This window comes from Lingula anatina, chromosome 3 (assembly GCF_051362555.1).
Source record: "Lingula anatina isolate TDL-2025a chromosome 3, LinAna3.0, whole genome shotgun sequence".
Lineage (NCBI taxonomy): Eukaryota > Metazoa > Brachiopoda > Lingulata > Lingulida > Lingulidae > Lingula > Lingula anatina.
In genome coordinates this window covers 30,253,515-30,276,986 of record NC_141769.1, presented here as the reverse complement: position 1 = coordinate 30,276,986, position 23,472 = coordinate 30,253,515, and the positions used below count along the sequence as shown (strand labels likewise).

General features: G+C 36.4%; 2 protein-coding genes across 6 annotated transcripts in view; one reads left to right on the top strand and one right to left on the bottom strand.

Annotated features, from left to right (window-relative positions):
* Positions 1-14,025, top strand: part of LOC106175293 (mechanosensory protein 2) — a 30,494-nt gene extending 16,469 nt beyond the window's left edge. For 3 of the 5 annotated variants that reach the window (XM_087008409.1, XM_087008406.1, XM_087008410.1), the window contains exons 2-8: positions 2,386-2,492; positions 3,127-3,199; positions 6,415-6,497; positions 6,834-7,037; positions 9,614-9,669; positions 11,423-11,501; positions 11,652-14,025. In XM_087008409.1, the coding sequence (XP_086864535.1) occupies positions 2,386-2,492; positions 3,127-3,199; positions 6,415-6,497; positions 6,834-7,037; positions 9,614-9,669; positions 11,423-11,501; positions 11,652-11,861 (812 nt within the window). In that variant the 3' untranslated portion in view covers positions 11,862-14,025. Of the gene's footprint in view, positions 1-927; positions 1,384-2,385; positions 2,493-3,126; positions 3,200-6,414; positions 6,498-6,833; positions 7,038-9,250; positions 9,307-9,613; positions 9,670-11,422; positions 11,502-11,651 lie in introns of those variants that run through there. The other 2 variants (XM_087008408.1, XM_087008407.1) reach the window with 2 other exon arrangements.
* LOC106175252 (N-acetylglucosamine-1-phosphodiester alpha-N-acetylglucosaminidase) lies at positions 14,011-20,015 on the bottom strand. The gene is made up of 8 exons (XM_087008405.1): positions 19,330-20,015; positions 17,447-17,838; positions 17,021-17,114; positions 16,420-16,553; positions 15,725-15,833; positions 15,183-15,311; positions 14,831-14,920; positions 14,011-14,542 (listed from the first exon to the last, which is right to left on the bottom strand). The coding sequence occupies exons 1-8, from the start codon at positions 19,464-19,466 to the stop codon at positions 14,467-14,469; spliced, it is 1,161 nt and encodes a 386-aa protein (XP_086864531.1). The 5' UTR covers positions 19,467-20,015; the 3' UTR covers positions 14,011-14,466.
* Between the last annotated feature and the right edge of the window lie 3,457 nt (positions 20,016-23,472).

Sequence of the window (23,472 nt, the reverse complement as noted above, 5' to 3'; positions counted from 1 at the left end):
TATATATATATATATATATATATATATATTGAAAACTTCTGAGAAGTCTCTTAGGTTCTTGTCAGATTCTAGTAAGTTTTTGTAACTTAAATAAGGGCTCATTCCCAGTGAAACTATTGGCCCACATAGATCGATCCAACGTCGTGGGGACTCTCGCTGAATGCAATCAGATTAGTAGATTTGCACGCCTCCTCTTGTTTCCAACATACTCGTATGATCACCAGCTTTTCTGTATTCTACTTAACGACAGAAGGGGGTGTATTAATCTAATAACATTCAGTGAGAGTCCCCACAAGTTAGATCGATCTATATAGCACGATAGTTTCATTGGGAATGCGCCCAAAGAATAAGAAATGGAATGAATGTGAAGTGTTGGAAATATTAGAGTAGTTACCGTATGCAGCACAGGTATGAGAGTTAAATGATAATAATGTCCAGGTTTTAGAAACCCTCTCAATCTACGGCTCACTGTGTGAACCTTATCCTGTTCACTGTCGGGATGGGTGTTAATGATTTGCCTTGATTGAAAAGGAGAGAAAAAGGGTTACCTGTTAGGCCCTGTCAGAAGCTTTGCATTTAGTCTCTACTGTGCGAAATCTTGCCTGATGCTGTAAGATATGTTACTGTTAATGTTGCAAAAACATTGTTAATCCCAGCCCAACAGGAGGTTTGTCTGTGCAGTAAGCTACCTGTAGGTTACAGATGTTATACAGGGCAATGTGGGAACTTCTGAACTCCAAGAACTGAAGGATTGATTGCTAGTACTGGCAAGTGCTATTGCAGCCTCAGTCAGTGCATGTGCATATTTCAGCATTAATGTTTCTTCCCAGGAGCTCATTTGTATAAATATCGAGTCTTACTGAAGGTCGCACAAATTGGAGAGTTCTTATGTTAACTGACAAGCTGACAGCATTTGTGAGGCTTTTTGTTGGCGTGATTGTTGCTGGATTCCTTGTTTTTATCTGCCAGAGATATTTGGGAGCTTGAGACCAGATTCTTGCGGAAATTCTTCACACTAGACTACACAATCCAAGAAGACATTGCAGCAGATCTTGTGTGGAAGTTGCCTGGGAGCTATATGCTACTTGGAACAATATTACAAATTTCCTGGAATCAAATAATCGGTGAATAATCGGCCATCACTGTACTGGTGATATAGACAGAGAGAGGCACGGAGGATTCCTGCAGCTGTCATTTCTGTGGCAGATTGAATTTAGTCGACTTCATAGGGTTTATTCAAGTTCCAAGGACCTTTGAAGATATATTAAATATTTTAGTTCATCTAGTAAATTACAGTAATGGCAGCAGAGAGCACAGATATTGCGTTGGAGACAGTCGTGAATGGAAAAGAGCCAGCTTATAAAAGGACTGCGCATAATTTTAGTAAGATATATCTGTTTTAAACTACATGTATTTATACCCCAGGGATATTGTCCATGAAACAGCTAGATACCATTTTGCATTAAATGGTGATTTGCTTGACATTATAAAAATCATTTCTTTATTTCAATGAAAGATGAGGATAGCTAGGTTAATAAGGATGATCTGTTACTTAAATAGAATGTGTCTATGAGGAGAATTTATGTTGTGTAATGGACAAGAAAGTAGATGGTGGGTAAAAAAAAAAGTTTCAAGTCTGTTGTGCATGTGTACATTTCTTCAAAAGAAATGTTAAGAGGGAAAATATTTGGAAAAAGTTTGTAGGCATGTTTGTTACCATGTAGATGTGGCTCTTTGATAATTGTGTGGAATTATTATTTAGGTAATTAAATAACCAAAGGGTTTAATATACTTCCCTTTGAAGTGGAAGTTCTGAAATAGTAATTTGATTTCAAATGGATTGTTATAATTTACATTAAACTGTTGATGAAATATTCAGCTACTTTGGAGTCCCTGCTTCAAGCTTTTATGTATCAGGGTTGCTTGGTGCTAGTCATTAATAATAATAATAATAATAATAATAATAATAATAATAATAATAAAAGATGCATAAATGAAATTATAAAATAAACCAATTAAAGAATAAGTGAAATAGATAAAAAATATGAAATAAAATTATACATATATTATATTATATTATATTATATTATACATCGTGTACCTCTCTCTCCTCATACATATCTCTGTAAATTGCATTATGTAACCAGACACATAAATTCTGGACATATTGTTTTGTACAGTGCTGTTTGCAACTAGATAACATCGTGGAAACCATAAAAGTAAAGGTAGTCTGTCCTAGAACCAATTGCAAACTTTTGAGGGATTGCAGGTATTTCAAATTTTTTTCAAATTCGCTGAGAAGCATCTCAACTCAACAACCCAAAATGATTTTGAAAGTTCTACAAACTTCTTTCTAGCCTGACACATGTTTTGTCTGTTTTCCAGGTCCTGATGATGGAGGGAGCATTGGTTGCTGTGGTTACATTCTAATGGGGATCTCCTACCTTCTCATTGGCTGTACCTTGCCGTTTTCTTTGTGCATGTGCATTAAGGTAGGTGTTTGTATGTGTGTGTGTGTGCGTGCATGGTGTGCATGTGTGTGAAAGTAGGATGATGATTTTAAAAATTTTGTATACGAATAGTATGATGGAAGAATTTGCACATGTATGTTGATTTGGAATACATACTGAAAACTTCGATGCTATTTCTTAATCACTGTGTGAGAAAGAACGGATTCATATTTTATTCACCTTTCTTCAGATAATGATGCGCATGCACGGTCAGCCCATTTCTGTTTGTCTAATGTGCATGCCTCTTTCCAGTGACGTGCCTGCACAGTATCCATTTCAGCTAGTTGTTTGTGGTCATGTATGTGTCATTGGAAATAGCCATGCAAACATACCCATCGGAAATGGCATGTGCACCATTATCTTTGGATAGTGGAATGGAATTGAAGTGTATTTGTCAAAAACCTCCCAGAGATAGAAGGTTCTGTGTTGTGTGCGTGTGTATGCATTCACGTGCGCATGCCCCATAAATATTAAATTTTGCATTCACTCCCAGTTTTATCAAATAGCATTATTTAACTGCAGATAGATCATTTAAAGAGTCATTCTTTCAAATGTCAGAGATGAATTACTTACTATTGAATTAGGTGAAATACGTGTGTAATGTCATTTTTTGCAGGTGGTTCAAGAATATGAACGAGCTGTCATTTTCAGACTTGGGCGTCTGTTACCCGGAGGAGCTAAGGGACCAGGTAAATGAGGGAAATTCCAATTTACATTGAGGCATTTTAGCTTAATAGAATAAGGTATTCGCTTATTGTACTCGTTTTTAAAAAGAAAATTACATATTTCAATTCATATATCTGTCATCAAAACAGTTAATCCTTTTGAATAGCAGGATATAACATTCTCTTTCCTACTCAGTCATTTCATTATTTAGAGTGATGGCTGAATTGGATTTGAACTTTTTGAATAAGGTATTCAATCGCTGCAATCATTTAGAAAGTCAAAACTATGTATTTCATCCCATACATTTCTCTTCAAATCCATTTATCCCAGGAATTACTTGATATAATGTTTTTTTTTTGTACTCAATCATTTTATTATTTAGTGATGGATGGAGTAGATAGGATGTTCCTATTGGACTTGAACCATTTCTAAACAGTGACAGGAAATTACTTTATTAGATTATTGTGTTCAGTCTGGTAAAAAAAAAAATGAAAGGTTTCACTCATCTTGCTAAATTTACCACTAAAGGAGATATGACATTGTGGTTTTGTTGTTTGATGATAAGGGAAATGTCCTAGCTCATTTGGGTTGATTTTTTTCTCCTTTTTATGTGTGAAAGAGAGCTTAGATAGGTTTTGCCTGAAATTATAAAAACAGAAAATTAACAAAAACTTTGGGTGAAGGAGGAGGGGGGGGGGGTGAAGGAATTTTTATCCCATCCCTGGGTATTGTCGGTATATTTTGGGTTTTGAAATTAAATTATCAAGTGACATCATGGGGGCATGGCATCCCTCAGTGTGGATTTTCTAATAAAGATAAACATCTTTGCTAGCATACAGACGAGTTGGTTAAAGTAAAATCATTTTTGTGCTGGAAAGATGATAAACACTCATATACACATACATCCATGCGCACACACACACACACGCACACACACACACACTGATACTGTATTCTCTTTGTGTAACATGATGAAGATGAAAGTTTTTAGGCCTGCTGAGAAAGTTAAACAGAATATATGATATTGTGGGCCAACATGGTGGAAAGTAATTTGTTTCTTCAGATGTGCTTGATTAGCTGTGTAAACAGAAGTGATTACTTTGGATGGTCCTGTCAGGCTATCTTTTCTGTTATTAATTATTTTGAAAATCACTTGGCAATAGGAAGGATGAGATTTTTCCTCAGACACTGCTTATGAGTTCCCTGGAGTAACCTAGCAACATGGAGCTATGTGAAATTATAACTTGGCATGGAAATATGTAAATAAATGTATACATCATTGATGGAATGAATGTATTTCCTCAATTTTGACACATTATTACTACCTAGTGATTAGAGACTTAGTTGAAATTGGGTTCTGAAAAGGGAATACGGTTTATGTTGAAAAGGAACTCCAGGGATAAGTCACAAGACAATAAACTTCATTTCTGAGGTGTTTGGTAGTTCGAGTAATTACAGTAGAAGGGTCTGGGATGAATGTTGAAGGGAAGTTGTTTCCAATATACTCTCACAGAAAAAAGATGTGAAATTGGTATAATCACAGGTAATGCTTTGACTCCTAAAGCAAATTGCAAACTTTCCCTGCTGTTTTGAAACAAATTGCAGGTTAGGGAATCAGATTGCCAGAGCCCAAAGCAATTATGTTTTAAACAGACTTGAGTTGGGTTGGTATGTATTTTATTAAAAAATAATGCATCACAAAGCAAATTATAATTTTTTTTAGGACTGGCAGCAATTGTTGAACTATAAGAATGACACTGGAAAAATACTTTCTCTTAAATAAACATTACATGCAGTTTTCCATAACTTGGTTTCTCGTGGCAAGATTTTATTGCAGTATTGATTGGAAATATTATAACATTCAGTCTGAGATTCATCTATGAAAAAAAAAAACACCTTTTCTGCTTAGAGTCCCAAGTAAAGTAAACCTTTTACCAAACACAGAACATTGTTCTTGGAGATAACACTGCTACATAGTTTTTTTATCAACAATATATTATAAAAGCTTCTCCACCTTACATTTCACTAATATACTAGTATGATGATCAAGAACAAAAGTGCATTAAACTGAATGTTTATAGGTGCAAATGACTCATCTGAGTGTCAGTTGCTGTTCACTGATGTTGTTATAACAAAATTCATTTTGCAGCTGAAAATATAATGCATGCAGAAAGAGAAAAAGGAAAATGAGAGAGAGAGAGAGAGAGAGAGAGAGAGAATATCCCCCCCCCCAAAAAAAAAATATATATTTTTTTTACAATAAATAATAACCCTGGTAAAGACCTCTGGTTAATGATATACCAACTTTCTCCAGGGACTAGATCCAATTTGACATGATTGCATTTTATTGATTATATTCCACAGGGCTGTTTAGGGATCCTCTTAGTTGAAGTGGGGAAAAATGGCTTTTGCTAATGCTGAAGAAAAAAATATCCATTATTTAGGTATAGCATATATATGTTATCATGGAAAAATTACATTGTAATTTCATATCTATGTACCTGGAAACAACTCTGTAAGTAATGATATAGCAGTGATATTGGAAACCTGCTTGGTTGCCATGGTGATATGTAGGTATTACCATGACAACTCAGTATGTAGCTTAAGTAGATTAGTATGATATTTTGAGTACAACTTCATCTCTTTAGAACAGGGATGCTATGGTTATTGTATACTTGCAAGCTGGGAGATTGAATGTGTGCTAAGAATTTATGGTTAGATCCCCAAATGAAACTTGTTATTAGGTATTAAAGCTGTTTGTACATAGCACTTGATGCCTTAAAATGGACTCCCCCTCCCCAGTGACACTATCAAACTGAGCATTGCTTCAAGATGAACACTGAAGTGAATTATCACTTACTGTTCAGTTGAGTAATGTATAGATCAACTTCCATGGGAAATGCTGATGTGGTGTTCTTTTTTCCACTCTTTAGAATTGTAAATCATCATCAACACATTCAAGTGGAACAAAGTTATCTTTTTGCTAAAAACATTCAGTTTGTTATATTTTTGCGATTGATTTATTTTTATTACTCCATTCTGTTTTAGGAATCATAGGTGTTTAATGTTCTCATCATGATCCTGATGTTGGTGTAGAACAGATGGCAGGGTTTGTTAGTATGATATGATCCAAATGCACAGGGATTCAAATGAAGCCAGTGACATTTCAAATAAGTGCTATGTTACCATGGCTTTGTGACGCTATCTACAAGTTATATATAATGTTGTTCATCTTCAGGTTTGTTCTTCATCATCCCATGTATTGATTCTTACAAGAAGGTTGACCTGAGAACTGTGTCCTTTGATGTACCTCCACAAGAGGCAAGTCTCCTTTCCCACATCTTTTCTGTCCTCTGACATTTATCAACATCTTGTTTTCTCTTGCTCAAGTTTTTCATCAATAGTTTACTTCTGTACCATAATTGATTTTGTAACTTTTTTTGTAAATTTTCCATTATTTAACATATATGCTAAGCAAAAAAATTATTTAAATAATTTGAAAATGGTGAAAGTATTGCTGAAATTGGGCATTTGAAGAACATGTTCCATGAAAGCCTTTGTGAAGCAATTATAACGGGTTCTGCTTTGTCAGGAGCTAGACCTATTGATAATCGGAGCTATGTACTCTTCTGACACTCATTTTCCATGATTGTTTAGATTTTGACGAAGGACTCAGTGACAGTGGCCGTGGATGCCGTGGTTTACTACAGAGTCCAGAATGCCACCATTTCCATCACCAACGTCGAAGACGCTGCTCGTTCAACACGTCTCCTGGCATCGACTTCGTTGCGTAACGTTCTGGGAACCAAGAACCTCAGCGAGCTGTTGACAGACAGAGAACATATCAGCCACACAATGCAGGTACTGTATATGTCTGCCTTGCCAGTGACATTGTCATTGTGCTCTTGACCTTTAACCTTGGCCATCAGTTTAAGGAAATACTTTGGAGTAATTTAAAGTTTTTTAAAATCTGAAGAATGAGTTAAGAAATTGCAACCCTTACAAAAAGTGGTTAAGTTATTGTTTTCACTTGGTTGTTTACTACCTTTAGATTGTTTTCATGGTGTGACATTTACCTGTTTATATATATTTATATTTTTAACAACTTCTTGTCTTTAGCTAACAGAGCATGTTATACAAAATTAATTGCAGAACTTTGTTTATTGAAGTTTATTTCAGTTTATGCTTGTTAGAAGATATAAATATTTCAGCATTTACTCACACGCCATAGCACAGTGCACAAGCACTAAGAGACAGATATAGATCTGAAAATTGACTGAGTGAAAGGATATTTTTGTTCATTAAATGTTTTTCTAATTTCCTGTAGTATTTCCTTAGACCATTACAGCACCAGGATACTTATTTCTGTGGAAACCAAACTCTGGCTTCTAGTTCACAGAGGTGGAGTAAAGACTGCAAGTGCAAACGATCTTGTGGCAGTCTTGTCTTGATTTTAGCCATCCTTTCTTTTCACTTTGATCTTGATGTTTAAAAAAAGTTTTGACTTCTTTTATCTTTACTTTGTACATTAGTGAACTGGCTCTTATCATTTACCTCCAAAGTCAGTTCCCACTTTCTTCTTATCTACCTTTTATTTTTAGGTGAAAGTGAGCGCTGATTGGATCAGAATGTTGATCTTGCAGGTGTAAAAAAAAAAAATATTGAATACCTTTTGGGTATATGCTACTTCTCGTGCTGATGAAGCTTCATGACATTTTCCATAGCAGCTGCATTTTTTCTTCTTTTTTTTGGTTTTTTATTGTGCCTTTAACCTTAATACTTCTCTTGCATGTGTTTGGAGCATGGCATTCATTTCTATTGGTCAAGAAATAGAAAACTGCCTAAGGATGGATACTATCACTTGTTCCTGAGATTATTTTCTTATTGTCAGCAGGCTTATCCCTTAATTCACACTTGCAAAACTACATCAGGTTTTTAAGAATTCTGACATTAAGTGGTCATCTATGTCCATTCACTCATTTGTCCTACTGCTAGATTGGTGCCTAGCTCCCTCCTCATTACAATGATCATGATGTCAAGTGGAATGCTTCAAAACTGGTTTTATGTTATACCTTGTAGTCAGCTATTACACTGCTGCTTTCTAATTACTCAGTTGACCTGCTGCTGGGCTTGTGACCATCTGACCATTTCACTCAGTTGATGATATCATAAAGAATATGTCAGGACTGCTACATGGTAATATTTTAGGCCAGTGTGAACCTGCTGTTTTTTCTTTTTCATCAATCATGGCATGTAGTATAAAGTATAATTTGTGAATTTCTCAGATATTTGTTTTCCCAGCAGATGTTCTTTGGGTTATCTCTTCTGAAGGTATTTTTCAAACGCTTTGAAGTTCATTGGTTGTTATTTCAGAAATTTAGCAATGGTATTTGTGCACTTAGAGGAAAATACTGACAGTGGAAATTGATGTTGACTAGTGGGATAATATGTTGTGTGAGAGAAAAGAGACTGATTTATATGGGTGAACTAGATTTGTTAAAAAAAAAGACAGTCGGACAGACTGGCAAGCACACAGATAGATAGAACTTGTCGACAAAATATTTTATTGGCAGACCACAGGTGTGAAAGTTGGTGTTGCAAGTGCTGTGTAAACATGATCATTCCAGCTGATAATGTAAGATTCCGTGAGATGGGAAACACAGGTGAAATGTCTAGACATGAGATTGCTGCAGTTTTAGCTGCAGGGCTGAAGACTTTACGTCATCATGTGTCCAATTGCATTTTGGTTTTGAAGGGCATCCTTCTTGTATGATTAAAAAAAGACAATTTGATGATTTTTTACGTTTCACTCAGGTGATTGAAATGTCAAAGATTATCTGTTAAGAAAGCAGTCTGTGGGTATTCTATTTCCATCTTACCTACTTTTCCCTCATGATCTTGAAACTAAAACTAAGACCCTTTTTGGCAGGTTTGAATGATCATTTTTTTGTTTTGTTTTATGTTATTTAGATACATCATTATATTCAAGTTTAGATAAAGGCATTATTTTGCATATGACAATAGATCTTGTTATTTCATATTTATCATGGTCATTTTCCTGTTTTTATTTCCAGCTTACCCTTGACGAAGCCACCGATCCGTGGGGCGTAAAGGTCGAGAGAGTAGAAATGTAAGCTAAATTAACCCTTTCTCTCTCACACTGCATGAAACCTATGGGCCAGGTAGTATGGCATTCCTTCATATACTGCTGATAAGAGAGGGAGAGGGTTAAGAATTGCTGGATTTTTTTGTTTGTTTTTTTGCTTTGCCTTCAAGCTACATGTGGTTTTCATTTCTTCATCATGACCTGAGACTAGGTCTGCACCAGTAGGAATAAGAACAGCACGTTTTTTACGCCATGACGCAGTGGGCATGTAGTTTGAGCACAGTTAACTCTCCTCTTTGCTTAATGTAGAGTATAACCTTATATATTTTAGACTACGTTGGATGAAGCTACAGATCCATGGGGCGTGAAAGTGGAGCGTGTTGAAATGTAAGGGGGACTGTGGCTTAATTGTCATGTTGATTTTTTCTTCATTTAAAAGAAAAATTAAATAAAAAGAAGGTCACCATAATGTTAATGAAAATGAAAATTGTTCCTGTTTATATTTTGTAATTAAAGTTGGTAATTTTAGACTGGAGAAAAAGTTTGGAAATTATTATCAAGAAAATGTTATTAAATTCGTTTACCTCTTGATTTACAAAATCATTACTGTGCATTGTTCATTGTTATATTGTATTTTCATGAAACACATTATTGATTGGGGTCACAAACAAAAATATAATTCTTCAAAATGAATATAAATTCAACTATACCAGTTCAGGGACATTAAGTACAGTAAAGCTAAGACTGATAAAATATTTGTTACAAAGTCAGAAAGTCAGATAGATTCAGATAAATTCCAAAATCAGTCAGAATTTCAAGTGAGTTAAAGTAATCCTTTTTAAGAAGACACAGTTGCAAACGTTTTATAAGTAATTCTGTCAAAACTTGGGTTTAGGATTCCCTCTACCAGGGACACAAAAAATTTTAGCAGACATCCACAGATATTTTTCTGGCTGATTCTGTGCACATTCCTGGACAGTGTACAGCAAGAAACTTAGCTGCTGGCCTCTGGTAGAAAGGTTTAAGAGAATGGGCGGGATTTCTTTAGGTCATGATGGCATGTTTTACTAACTGGTAGATCCATATATTCATTGCCCATTTGCTTGTTTAACCTGCATTGTATGAGCTAATCACTGTTCACTGAAACTCATCAGTATATAGAACAATATTTATAGCTGTGCAATATCTTTGATGGGGGGGGGGGGGGGGGGGCATGTTGATACTCCCCCGCACCGTTACTCCCTCGCACCAATACCCCCCTGCACTGTTACTCCCCCGTACCGATACTCCCACATGCCAATAAACCCCCTTAGTAAATTTTTGAGTATTATGCGCATCAATACGACCCCCACACTGATAGATCCCTGCATCGATACATCCCCAGTAAAGTTGCCGATGTTGGGGCATCGTTACTCCCCCACACCGTTACTCCCCCACATCATAGCTTTCCCGCATTGATACTGCGGGGGAGTATCGGTGCGGGGACGTACCGGTGCGGGGACGTATAGGGATGTAACCGATGGGGGAGGGGGGATAATCACTTTACATTGCAACATCATTACTTCTGTGTTACTCCCCCTGGCAAAAGGATGATATAACCTGAATCAATATACCCTTTGTTACTCTCTTGCATTGCCCCCCCTCCCCCTTCCCCCTATGAGTCATGACAATTTGAGAAAATATCACTTTCCAATATATATATTAACAGTGACCTTTTCAAATTGAAAACTTTGTTTTGCATGTTGCGTTATGAAGTTAGGATGTGTGATAGTAATGTTACAGAGCTGTAGAGGGTTGTTGTTTCTCTGGGGAATTTCACGAACTTAGATGTATAGTTATTAACAGGGCACTATCACTGCATTCACTTTTTCATTTCACAGGAACAGGTTTTTTTTAAACTCTCTTTTAAGACTAATTTTATCTGTGGTATATAATTTTGGTGTTTGTATTGTGCAAACTAAGGAATAATCAGATTGTACCATCCCAATTATACAGGGGCCAGTATCTTTGAACTGGTAAACATTAAGTAAAATGAAATGAAATGAACTGGTCACATAGATTTTATGATAGTTGGACATTTTGCCTGTCAGTATATATTGTTTTTGATAATGACAACAATGATTTTTCATATTGATTACAGCAAAGATGTCCGCCTGCCTGTTCAGTTACAGAGAGCCATGGCGGCTGAAGCAGAGGCATCAAGAGAGGCCAGAGCTAAGGTAAGATGTTTTGGCATGTGTTGATGCAATTTTTTTTCATACAGATATTATAATATAAAAGAGAATAAGTATGAATTTTTGTTGCAAATGTAACCTTTCGAGGACAGGAAATATGGTTACAATCATTTCCAATGCTTTGATGTTTTTCAGGTTATCGCAGCAGAGGGAGAACAGAAGGCTGCTCGTGCCTTGAAGGAGGCTGCCGACGTTATCGCAGAGTCACCATCAGCCCTCCAGCTGCGCTATCTTCAGACCCTGAACACAATCTCGGCCGAGAAAAATTCAACAATTATTTTCCCGCTGCCAATGGAGATGATGAGAGGTTTATTGCCAGGGTCAACTCAGAGTGCTCAATTATAGAAAAAAATGAGACATTTTTGTAATTTGTTATCTTCATAACGTTCTTCTTTTATGTATGCCTACACTAGAAACCCTAGATAGTGCATTGTAATGTTATATACAGAAACCTCATCTTGTTTTGCCAAATCATAGACCTTTTTTTTGGGGGGGGGGGGGGGGGGATACAAAATCAAACTTGTATGAATAAGAAATTTTTTTTCAAAGGGCACTTGATGAGGGACCTGGTATCACCTTGGGCAGCCATCTGTATTTTCCATAAAAGAGCAACTGATTTTTTCTAGAATTGGGGGGTGAGGGTGGTCTGAATTTGTGGCAAATAAGTGTCATTTCTAAAAATATGTGTACATTAATCCATATAGAATAGTTACTTTTTAGATGTTTTGTATTATATATTGCATAATTGGCTAGTATATATGGTTGCTTTATACAGATAATATAATATTCCAGCATTGATATACAGATTAACAGTTTGATATGAGGGTACAGACGTTTACCAAAAAAGAAATCCGAAAATTCTTATGCATACTAAATACGTACCTGTTAACATTTTTGAATCTGTATACGAATGTTTGTACAGAATATGTATTTTTTAGATGTAAAATTTGCACCTCTTTCAAACACCTTGTAACCTCTTGTGCCAGCCCCGTAGCTGGAGAGGGGGGGTAATTTAAACGAACCACCCTTTTTCCTGGGAAATGGGTCAGCTGTTAGTAAAATTTGATATACTTAGGTACACGAAGGTTACATGGTTAAAGGTCCACATTTTTAGAAAAAGTTTCCCCTCCCCACTGGCCACCTTTGAAATTGCTGGCTACGGGCTTGTGTGCAATAGTAGTAATCGTCTTCTTGTCATTTATAGGGGTAAAATATTTAGGTGAAAGTTAATTAGTATCTAGAATCCTAGACTACTTTGACTGCCACAAATTTATTGTATCAAATAATGTGTAAAGTGAAATCTGAACTTTTTAGATAAATTATTGATAAAATGAATCTTTTTTATTGTTGTTGTTTTTTGTCAAATCAAAATGCAGCCAGATTCAAACATTTTGTGCGAGTACAATATGACTTAATGTATTAAGACAGCCTTGTCAAGTATGTTAATGTATTTGCACAAGTGAAAGTTTTATATGCTCTTTAGTAGGTCTTGAGTTCTTATTAAAAAAGTTACAGTGACTAAATTCGAACAAGAATCTTTATGTTTAAAATCATATGCTTGTATTTTTAATTTTAAGTGTCATAAATATTGTGGTTGAGCACCAAAATGGGTGAACCCCGCCTTTCCAAGACTTCTCCCCTGTCTCAAGTTGTATAAGTAAAGTCAAAGACTACAAAGTGTATAATACTAGTTACATCCCAATTTTCTCTTGCTCCTGTGACCAAGTCAAAAAAGTAAGCGAGGTACTGTAGTAATGTCACTTAGTTTGAATGAAGATATTTTCACAGCAGGAGAAATGTGCTGTCAGTTATGTGTATAATCGGCTGACTGTCCTGTCCCAGTCATCTTTACTGATACTGGTTGTTTATAATCCCTGCTATGGTGGTGGATTTGTTGTGACAAACTATTGTTAGTCTTCTTGTTTTAAAGTATTAAGGTGTGCAATTCAGTCAATATCAGGAATGGGAAAAAGAAGGCTTAGAATATTTTATTTGCTTTCTGTCTCCTGCTAAAGCCAGGGTTCACTTTAATTTTGAGTTGTTGAAAATAATGAGGATCTGTATAAGGAAAGAAATATGAATTTAATGACAAGTACTTGGATGTATTAAATGTTTTTCATTGTCTTTTTTATCTTGCTATTTTATTGAACAATTTACTGGAAATATATCTTATTAAGTTTCTATGCTTGGTACTTATCAGGGTATTTGGTTCAGATCTAGAAAAATTGTTCTTGGCATCTCGCCTACAATTCATGTTAATCAAGAGCTTAAACTGTATCTTTAAAAATGTAGAGAAAATTGATGAACAGTTTAAAAACAAAAATAAAAAAACAACAACTGGTACTGAGGTGGTATTTGTAATAAATGTTGTTTCTGTTAATAGGTGTTGTAAATAAAGCTGCCACCAGTGTTTCTACTGTTCACACATACTTTTCATTGCAGCAGTGTTTTTATCTGATATGTATTCAAATATTGCATGAAATAATCATCTTAATTTGTAATTCTTTCAGTAATGTGTTTCATTTATTGCCTGAATTGAGGTTCACATACACATTTTGAATATCTAAAGAAATTAAAAATTCACTCAAAATCTTGAGCCAAATAGACACATGAACAAGTGCATGTACAATATAATACAATACAAGACAATACAATAAAAGACAATACTATCTTCAGACATTCAGAAATCATCTCAATTACTTAATATATGCCTTTGCTAAAAACCTTAAAATTTAATAAAATCAACTTGAATATCTGTCAGTCTAACAGATGTTAGATTTGCCTACTGGTATACAGAGTAGACTAAGTCCAATAGTAGTGTGTACGCTATCAACATCAATTACTACCAATGTAAGACAAAATATTTGAACATTTACTCAGATTTTTAATGTTTACATTTTAATTTTTGTCAACGACACATGCCCTACATCATGCCCTTGGTATGACATCTTCATTGAACGCCTCCTTGTCCTCTGCTGAGAAGAAAGGCAACGGTTACCATGGTAACAATGTCGAATATGCTGAATCTGTAATGTAAAACGAAGTCGCATTTATGTTAACATTACATATATAGCTTATAGAGTCATATCTAACAGATCGCGTATGAGCTACCAAATTATTGATTTAGTTTGCCAAAGTATAAAAAATATAAAGAAGCCAAAAAGAAACTTTTTATCCAAAATAATTATTTTATTTCACATTGCCTATGATTATTGTTATTATTATTGTACATTATTTTGTCTTTTTATTCTCTTTATTTTCATTCTTTATCATTTTTCGCAGTTTAGATAGATAAAAGAGTTTCTGTTACACACGTGTGTATACAAATGCTTCCCGAGGTTTGTTGGTTGGGGTCGAAGACGCACACTGCCGTTGATACCTTCCTTGCACAAGTAAATTCCCCGCTAGTTTAAGAAAAGAAACCTCTATTGATGAAGAATTATCATTATGGATAATAAATTTAAAGATATTGATTTTCAGCTGAACATGATGAGAGAGGAGCAAATGGAAATAGATGTCAAAACCTGAAAGAAGATCTATAGATTTTAAAGCTCATAAATTCATTACCAGTTCATTTAAAACCCATTAATGTATGTATCCATGTTTTTAATGTGTGGACTAATTTAAAGTAAATCAAATGCGCCATAATAATGGAAGCGGCCTTACCATCTATCTGTGGGATAATTGGCAACAGTGCCGTTGATCACTGTGGTAGTTGAGCCGCCGCCATCCAGGTTGATTGCGTTCACCATTCCCAACCGGATCAGGAACTCGGCGAACTCCCAGAGAGTGGCGCTGGAATGTGGGATGGCGGATTTTTAAAACGTCTTTTTTATTGAGATTTGTAACACGGAGCAACTTATTGACGAAAAAGAAGAAGAATGTATTCGAAACGAATGATAAACATTAATGAATAATCACGTGGTGTGAAATTGAGGAGGAGGTAAAATGTCACAAATCAAGTAAATAGAAATGTGAAGCAACCACATACTGAGGTGTGACAGAGAAAAGCAAATTGGTGTAGAAAAAAGTTTTCTTGAGAAGATTAGTGTATTAAAAGACAAAAGAAACACATTTTAAAACATAAGCGAACACAGGTAAGAGACACGGCTATGTGCGCATGGCTAAAAAATGGCCAAGGTTATTCAGGTTTGGAAGACAAATCTTAATCAAGACGTCGACTTGAAGCAGGAAGTAGATGCGTATACCCTCGATGAAGAGTCCTCCCGTCTATTTGCACGATCATTGCTCTTCCAGTCGCGTCGTAACCAACAGCAGTCCTGGCCGACAACACATTGACAAACTTCAACAAAGTACCTGAAAAAAAGAACAGTGAAATAAATTATACAGCAACAATTGATTAGATTTATATAAAAATGTTTTTAATTACTCGGAGAGTTCGACCCATTAGTGCGTGCGGTTCTAAAGAATATAAGGATCTTTATTAGGCACCAGCAGTCACAATATAAATTATTGCCATAATAAGTTGTTAAAAAAAATTGGTAATATCTAAAAATTAAAACGTTGAAATAGCATGTGCCTGAGCTAGAGATTTAAGGCAACGTATGTTCAACCACAAATTCAATTTCTTCGTCTAGTGCGCAAATGTGTTGTCGCACTTAAAACGATTTTACTGAGATTAATGGTATCCACATATTTTAAAAATTGTTTTGGAATGTGCATTTCAGAATAGAATTCATTTTTCTTCCAGACTCTGCCTGCTCTCTGCTTCTTTTGGTCTATGTACGCAGGTGTATGTGAGCGTGCTCACAACAGTTCAATGCTTGTATTCGTTCGCCCAAGCGTGTACATATGCACGCGTGTGCATGTGCGTGTGTGTGTGTGTGTGAGAGAGAGAGAGAGAGAGAGAAAGAGAGAGAGAGAGAGAGAGAGAGAAGCATACCCGTTTCCTGCACATCCGAACATTCAGCTTTCAAGCTGTCGTTGATGTAAACCTCTCCGTCTCGGACGATCCACAAGACCCCGCCCACTAACTGTGAAAACTCGCCGCTTGTCACTTCCTCTTCTGTTATATAACTGCATCATGCAATACAACAGTTTTCTATAAATTTTTTTGAATTAAAGAAGAGTAAAAACATTAGGGGTCGACAATACAGTTCTTACAAAAAAATAAAAAAATAAAAAAATAAATAAATAAACAGCACATTGTATAAAAGAGTAAAAATGTGATAACTAAGGAGTCTTATAAAGAATCCATTTTCTGATAGCCTGACTGCGTCGTATCGTTATCTTAAAGCAAAAGCAAATAGATTTTTGAGGGTTTCTAAGGAAAATTACGAATATTTATTTTTCAATGGATCAATATCGTTGATACCAGTGGCTCCTGATCTACGTTACCATTAAAGGTGTCTTAAAATCAAGGGTCAATTCAAATCTATACATATCTAATCTTAATTTGGATCATACAACTTGATATTGAAATAGTGATATTGCCGATAAGAAACATCCATACTCTAAGCTAGTGTGTGTACTAGGTACCTCACCCAACATACAAACTCCCGTCCTTCCTTATCCCAAAGTGCGCGTTTTGTATGCCGCCTGTGTTTACCCGCAACTTTCCGTCTGTTATCACGTTACCTGGGGAAGACAAAACCAGAAACAGAATGTCTGTGAGTAAACTTTCAACAGATATGTCTCATGAAGAAACAGTAATCAAAGTGGAAGGCTGCTCTGGTAAATTATTGTTCTGCTACAGCATATTAGGAAAGGGAAGATATTTTTGGGCATCAGAGAAGGTTGTTTTGTTCCTTGCGGATATTTTAAATGGAATGTGGCGCTCTGGAAAAAAGCAAAAACATACATTTTTTCGATGCTGCAATGCAAAGCTTGACTACAAAGTAGAACTATTCTAAACATCTGATCATTTATATTGTGTGAAAACAAAATAAAATAGCAACTTTATGGCGCACCGTAACAGCCTCCATTTGTGGTATTAAAGAAGCCAGCGTTCACTGCGTAAATACAGTTCTTCTGGCGCGCAGACGTCTTGACGGTGGCTCTTTCCCCAGACGCCAGTGAGCACGTGCCAGGACGACCTGGCTCCAGAACCGCGACTGTTTCTGCGGCATTGTTGATATATGCCACGTGTCCAAACGTTGTCCTATTCCAGAACTGGTTTACAAAATATTTGACATCTATGAGTGGTAGGGAATTGTCATTCAGCGCTGGTTTGGTCTCATGTGTGACGTTACCGTATTTGATTGGCTGACATTCCCTGACGTAACGATGTGGATGACGTGGACCGTGGCGATGTAGGTAGGGTTGTAAAATATCATCTTCGTCTAGCGGTGAGTCTGAAAATCTGTACATGAATTCAAAAAGAGTTAGAAAATATAAAGTGATATTTAACTGTACGTTTTGCTCCAAGTTTCACCTGACTATTGTATCTCTTTGAAGAAGTTTTACGTTTATGAGTTGAATACGGTCACTGGTACGATGACTAAAGCCTCACCTCCGTTTTTCAGTCCAACGTCGTGTCTTTTTTATGTAAACCTTTTAGGCTGCCAACGTGTACAGAAGATTAAAAATTGCTGTGGGCATTAGTACGACAAAAATTTGCATCTGTTTACCTGTCTAGCTTTGGCTAATGGCAAGTGAAGCTGGCTTTCATAAGATGTTAAGGAGAAAGGTGTGTGTGTGTGTGTGTATGTGTATGTGTGTGAGAGAGAGAGAGAGAGAGAGAGAGAGAGAGAGAGAGAGAGAGAGAGAGAGAGAGTTTCTGTTTATTTGTAAGAAAAGTAGATGATTTTCTCACGGGCCGACTCCTTAGGTTAACTTCGGATAAGATAACGGGAAAATCGGCTTTGGGGAAACGTTATAATACACTATACAAAACCTACTGTAATTCTGATCTATTTGCACATACATCAATCAAGCAAACCGAGAAAACATTATAATTGAGAAAATAGCTTTTAGCACTGCTGAAGTAAAAAGAAGTATTATCCTAACTTGCACAAAACCACTACTACAAGGTCGAGTTCAACTTGTTGTAGTTATTAGTTAGAGCTGGTTTGTGGAGAGAGTTAAAATGGAATAGCATGCGGATACGGGTGCACGCTTACCCTCAAAATAGGACTCGCGACTGGCTATACATGTACATGCAACTATATGGCTGTGTTCTGTGTCGTTTGCATGTGCGTTCGTGTTTGTATTCGTGAGTGTGTGAAGCCAGATGGACATTGTATATAAGTGTATAAACGAGCGATCAATTTTAAAGTGTATTTACGCTTGCACGTGTTCATGCTCGCGGATGTGTATGAGTGTGTGTGTGTGTATGCATGTGTGTATATGTGCTTGCTCACGCGTGCGTGTGTAGGCCTATGTGTGCGTGCGTGTGAGAGAGAAAGAGAGAGAGAGAGAGAGAAAATCAGAGATACCTTAAAATGGCATGCACATTTTATTGCTCTTCCTGACAGACAGCTATGAAAAGTCAACATCTCGTGTCATGCCACGGCTATTGTTCATACATCGGTTTTACATATGTAATCTCAGACGAAGGGAGCTCGTATACACGACACGTCCCGAGTCCAAAGTTCTAAGTGCAGACTCACCAAAATATTAGAATATCAGCCCCAAAATGAAACATTTGTCAACACTGTCTCGCTTTTGTCAGAAAAATAAAAACATTTCCAGACACCAAAATTCGAAGTACCAGGACTTACCTTCCCTCTACCAAGGACGCAGATAAATTACGTACACTTTTCTCACGTCATAGAATTGTGTCATACATGTAGATATCTGTGAATTTCTAGTGAAAAATGTATCTGTGACCCTGGAAGAGGGTAAAACTTACCTGAGGTAATGTCCTGACATAGCGTCCTCTGGAAACGCAGCCGCCTTGGTGAATTCACAGTTCATTAACACCTTCAGAAGCAGGGTCACTAACACCACTCCAGCAGACGAACTTTTCACGTTCGATAGCTGAACCATATTCGATAGAGCTGCGTGCGTTGCAGCAATAGCACACTTTAAATTATTGTTATATATTATATACCCGTGCGAGTTAACTTTGAAGTGATGAGCCTTGCCACACTTTAAAGCACCAGTAATAATTCATGTGCAATATTGACTTAAATCCTGGCTGGTTTAACTACACCACGTACAGCCGTGTGCTGCGATGATGCCTAATGTCCGGGAAGCGGAAGTATACAGTTTCATTTCTAGTCCAGTTGCGACGGTCTAACTTTCAACGTACCATCACTGAGTTCGCTCGGGTACAATGTGTAACCATAAGCATAAATTCTTTATCGCTCCGCACATCGGCACGACTTCTGAGGCAAGTCGTGTATCGGTAATAGTCTCCTGCGGTGAAAAAAATCGTACTAACACTATCTCACTCAGTAAAACGGGCCCAAGTTAACTAAAAATACGTCTTAATACTGGCGCTGTTCTCTCTCCCATGGTTGTAAGCCAGCAGGAGTACATAGCCTCTATGTAAACCCAGGCCAGTGGTAATCTGCTGTGTACATACTGACAATGTTGTAAGGGTTGATAAGGGAAGGCATTTATGATCTCCCAAGAGCAATGGAAATGTTGTACGAGAGAATGTGAATGGATATGTGTGTGTGGTGGTGTTGGTGTTGTTGTTGTTGTTGTTGGTGGTGGTGGTGGTGGTGTTGTTGTTGTTGTTGTTGGTGGTGGTGGTGGTGGTGGGGGAGTGGGGGTGGAAGAGGTCCAAAGATATCTCCTTTTTAATAGCTTGCAGGTTTCTAAATTGCAATTACATTTTAAGATCGATGTATGATTGTATTTTATATTTTTTTTGTTTGTATAGCAATCTTAAAATACTTTCATTCAACATACATGTATAATGTCTCCAACAGAGCGACTAATGTCTGAAAAAAGCGAAAAACGTCATTTATTTCAACAGTTAAAAGGTGCACAAAAGGATTCGGCAGTGTCTCTCAAAATTGAAATTGAGGTTTTAAAACTGCGCTTTCCTTGATATTTGCACTCCCTTTTTTCGCATTACATGACGCCGCCGGGTGTGCAATTTATAACGGCAATATAAGTTTATTTATCCTGTAAAAGAATTCGTTATATCGCTCATTGCTACATGATTTAGTGCTGTGAGAGATATTTTCTTGAAATAGTGCAACGGTTGTCAATATTTAAAGCTAAATTATGTTGCAAATCTTGGTATTCGACCTGTTTTTTAAGTAAGAAAACATTACATGCGCCTCCCAGAGAGAAAGAGAGAGAGAGAGAGAGAGAGAGAGTTCAGCCAATTCTTTACAGTGATTATTGCAGCACCTATCAAGGTAGTGCAAGACCACCAGTGAAATGATCTTAGGGGAACCAGATAAATACACAGATCTGATAAATACGTTACAAAGTTTATATTAGATATTACAAATGCTTGTGTCAAGTTATTTCGATATGAAATGCTTATATAGTGGCGATTATTTCCAAAATGGTCCCCAGTCTGTAACTAATACGGACAGATTAGGCAGGTCACTTGTGAAGACTACGGTAACTATGTGATTTCTGGAAAATCATTAAGTCGAATGTTTACTCAGATTGTTTGCTAGTTGGCACTTGAATAAAAGCGTTAACACATGTATTGATCACCGCGTGAAAATTAAAGGCATATTAAGCCACTGGTTAGATTTGAAAAAAATGAACGGATCGTCTAGTCACTGGATCCACAGTTTACAACCGGATGAAATTTTGGATTTCTGTCCCTTATTGGCCTTTTTTATGATTCTAATGGACATACAGTTAAATATTTTCTTTTCTGAAAAATTCTAATAACGTTGTGTCAGCTTAGAAATAAAAGAGAAATAAAATGCCACTAGGTGTTTTTATATACAGTAGCGGCGGGAGGTGGATGTAAAGCTGGAGTCACATTTCAATATAACTTCTATGCAAAAAAAAAAAAAAAAAAAAAAAAAAAAAAATCACACGTCACCTAGTACGGCCGATATGAAGGTGCAATAAACAGAGCATAATATTTCCTGTTATGAATATGCCTGATTACTTTCATTTACAGCCGCAGTATTTTATGTCTTCGCGATATCACCCGCTGATGTCTTATGGATTTTATTGCGTCTAGGGTGAACTGCATGTTTAAAGGGAAAACACCTCTTCTTATCAGATTTATACATGTGTTTCACAATAAATACATTGTAAACAACTCATAGAAGTATGATAAATGACATTTTACCACCAAAGCTGTGGTTATATCGTTCTTATTCTGGAATCTCTGCCACGTGGGCCTTCACAGATGGCTACTCTTCGTTAAAATCTCTTAAGAGATTATTACATTAACCATTGGCAGGTATGGGTCGTTAACCCCCCCTTTTCCCGCCAAAATGAACAGTTGTTAATTCTTAAATTGAGCGGCAAAAAAAAAAAAAAAAAAAAAAAAAAAAAAAAAATCCTCAGTTGCGAGATGAAATCGCGGCAACGGTAAGCTTTATAACTTCCTTACCACCCAGTTCCGTCTTGCACTAGATATCTTATGTGCTTTCCATACTTTGGAGTGCTTACGGATGGTATTTTATTGAAATGTAAACAGTGAAACTGACCTTTTGACGCTCCACACTTACATGTATCCCTTGCAATGCTTTCTTTTTATGATAAACAACATTCTGATGTCGAAAAGAACAAAAATGTCGCGGCCTGGTCACGTAACGAAGGGTTCGACTGCTAAATAAAACATCTATAACGCTCAATTCTATTTTCTAAAAAATTCACACGCGCACGCCTGTTAAAACACATGCACAATCTCTGCCTACACATATTTTTAATATTATAAAATGTATATATAAAATAACATGTAAAAACCGCAAACATATACATAAGTTACAGAAAAGAAACCCTTTATATCTCAGAACTCATTCAACAACATCAGCAGGGACGGATTACTAGGTCTCCAACTTTGAATTTACTCTTAGATCATGCTGCTTAAGCGAAAAAAAAAGCTGAAAATATGGGGAACAGGAACAGTGTAAATGCTGTAATAAGAGAAACTTTTAAAGACTTATTTTTGGAACAGTGTATTGTCATTGATCAAGCATTTTCTGTTCGTTCCGAACTTTCATTCTATAGATTATTCTTAAACAATTGCCTTCAACAATTTTTAGACTTATAATTTCAGATTTCTAAATAGCTTTTTGTATTTTTAGCTCACAATTTCAATTTTGTCATTCAAAATCTCTATCAAGTGTAATGCTTTGCTCATAACTTGTAAGGCCCATTGTAATTTTCAGTGGAATGTACCATATAAAGAATATACTTTATTATTATTAATAATCATAATAATAAAGAATGCCTTCAATAGCGTTGGTGTCAGAGGAGATACACATGAATGTGTTTTTCTCCCCTGTCTCATCTACCGCAATCATCGCCATCCTCGGATGACCGATCACGGTATTTTCATGATGATTGTAATAGTCTTTGTAAAATTCTTAGAAATGTTTTCTACAACGTGTTGATTCTGATATTAATTCTACTAAACAAAAATTAATAAAGTAACACCGTGTGTGTATGCGTGAAGCATTCTATCAAGTCATATTGGTGTATTGACCACAGAAAGGCTACCTCCCATTTCTATTTTTTTCCTCTCGAGCACTACCATGTAGATCTGCGTGCATGTTTAAAGGGCACACGTGTCACAATAACATGATTATCACGGTGTGAGATGAGGAAAGGAAGAGTATTTTCAACACGCTTCTTTTTTTCCTTTTTGGGGTTTACAGCAAAGTTATAATTCACGAGCATCGAGAAAAACATTGGAACAAAGATCACCTTATGAAACCGGATTCCCCTCGGCTCAGAGGTCACGGAGGATTTTTGTCACAATCCAAAACTGTTGGGGGGGGGGGGGGGGGGGGGGGGGGGGGAAATTGCACGTTCCACGAGATCACAAAGAGCATACCTGTAAATCCCATTAACGTCCAGAGACATTTTGAACAAGAAACAACACCGCAGA

Bases quoted from the DNA above. Each gene is read 5' to 3' on its own strand.
- LOC106175252 (XM_087008405.1), bottom strand. From the start codon at position 19,466: ATGGTTCAGCTATCGAACGTGAAAAGTTCGTCTGCTGGAGTGGTGTTA. The intron at 17,115-17,446 runs GTGCGCCATAAA...TGTCTTCCCCAG, and splicing joins CACAAATGGAGGCTGTTACG to GTAACGTGATAACAGACGGA. The intron at 14,543-14,830 runs GTGTGTAACAGA...TTTACATTACAG, and splicing joins GGAAGCATTTGTATACACAC to ATTCAGCATATTCGACATTG.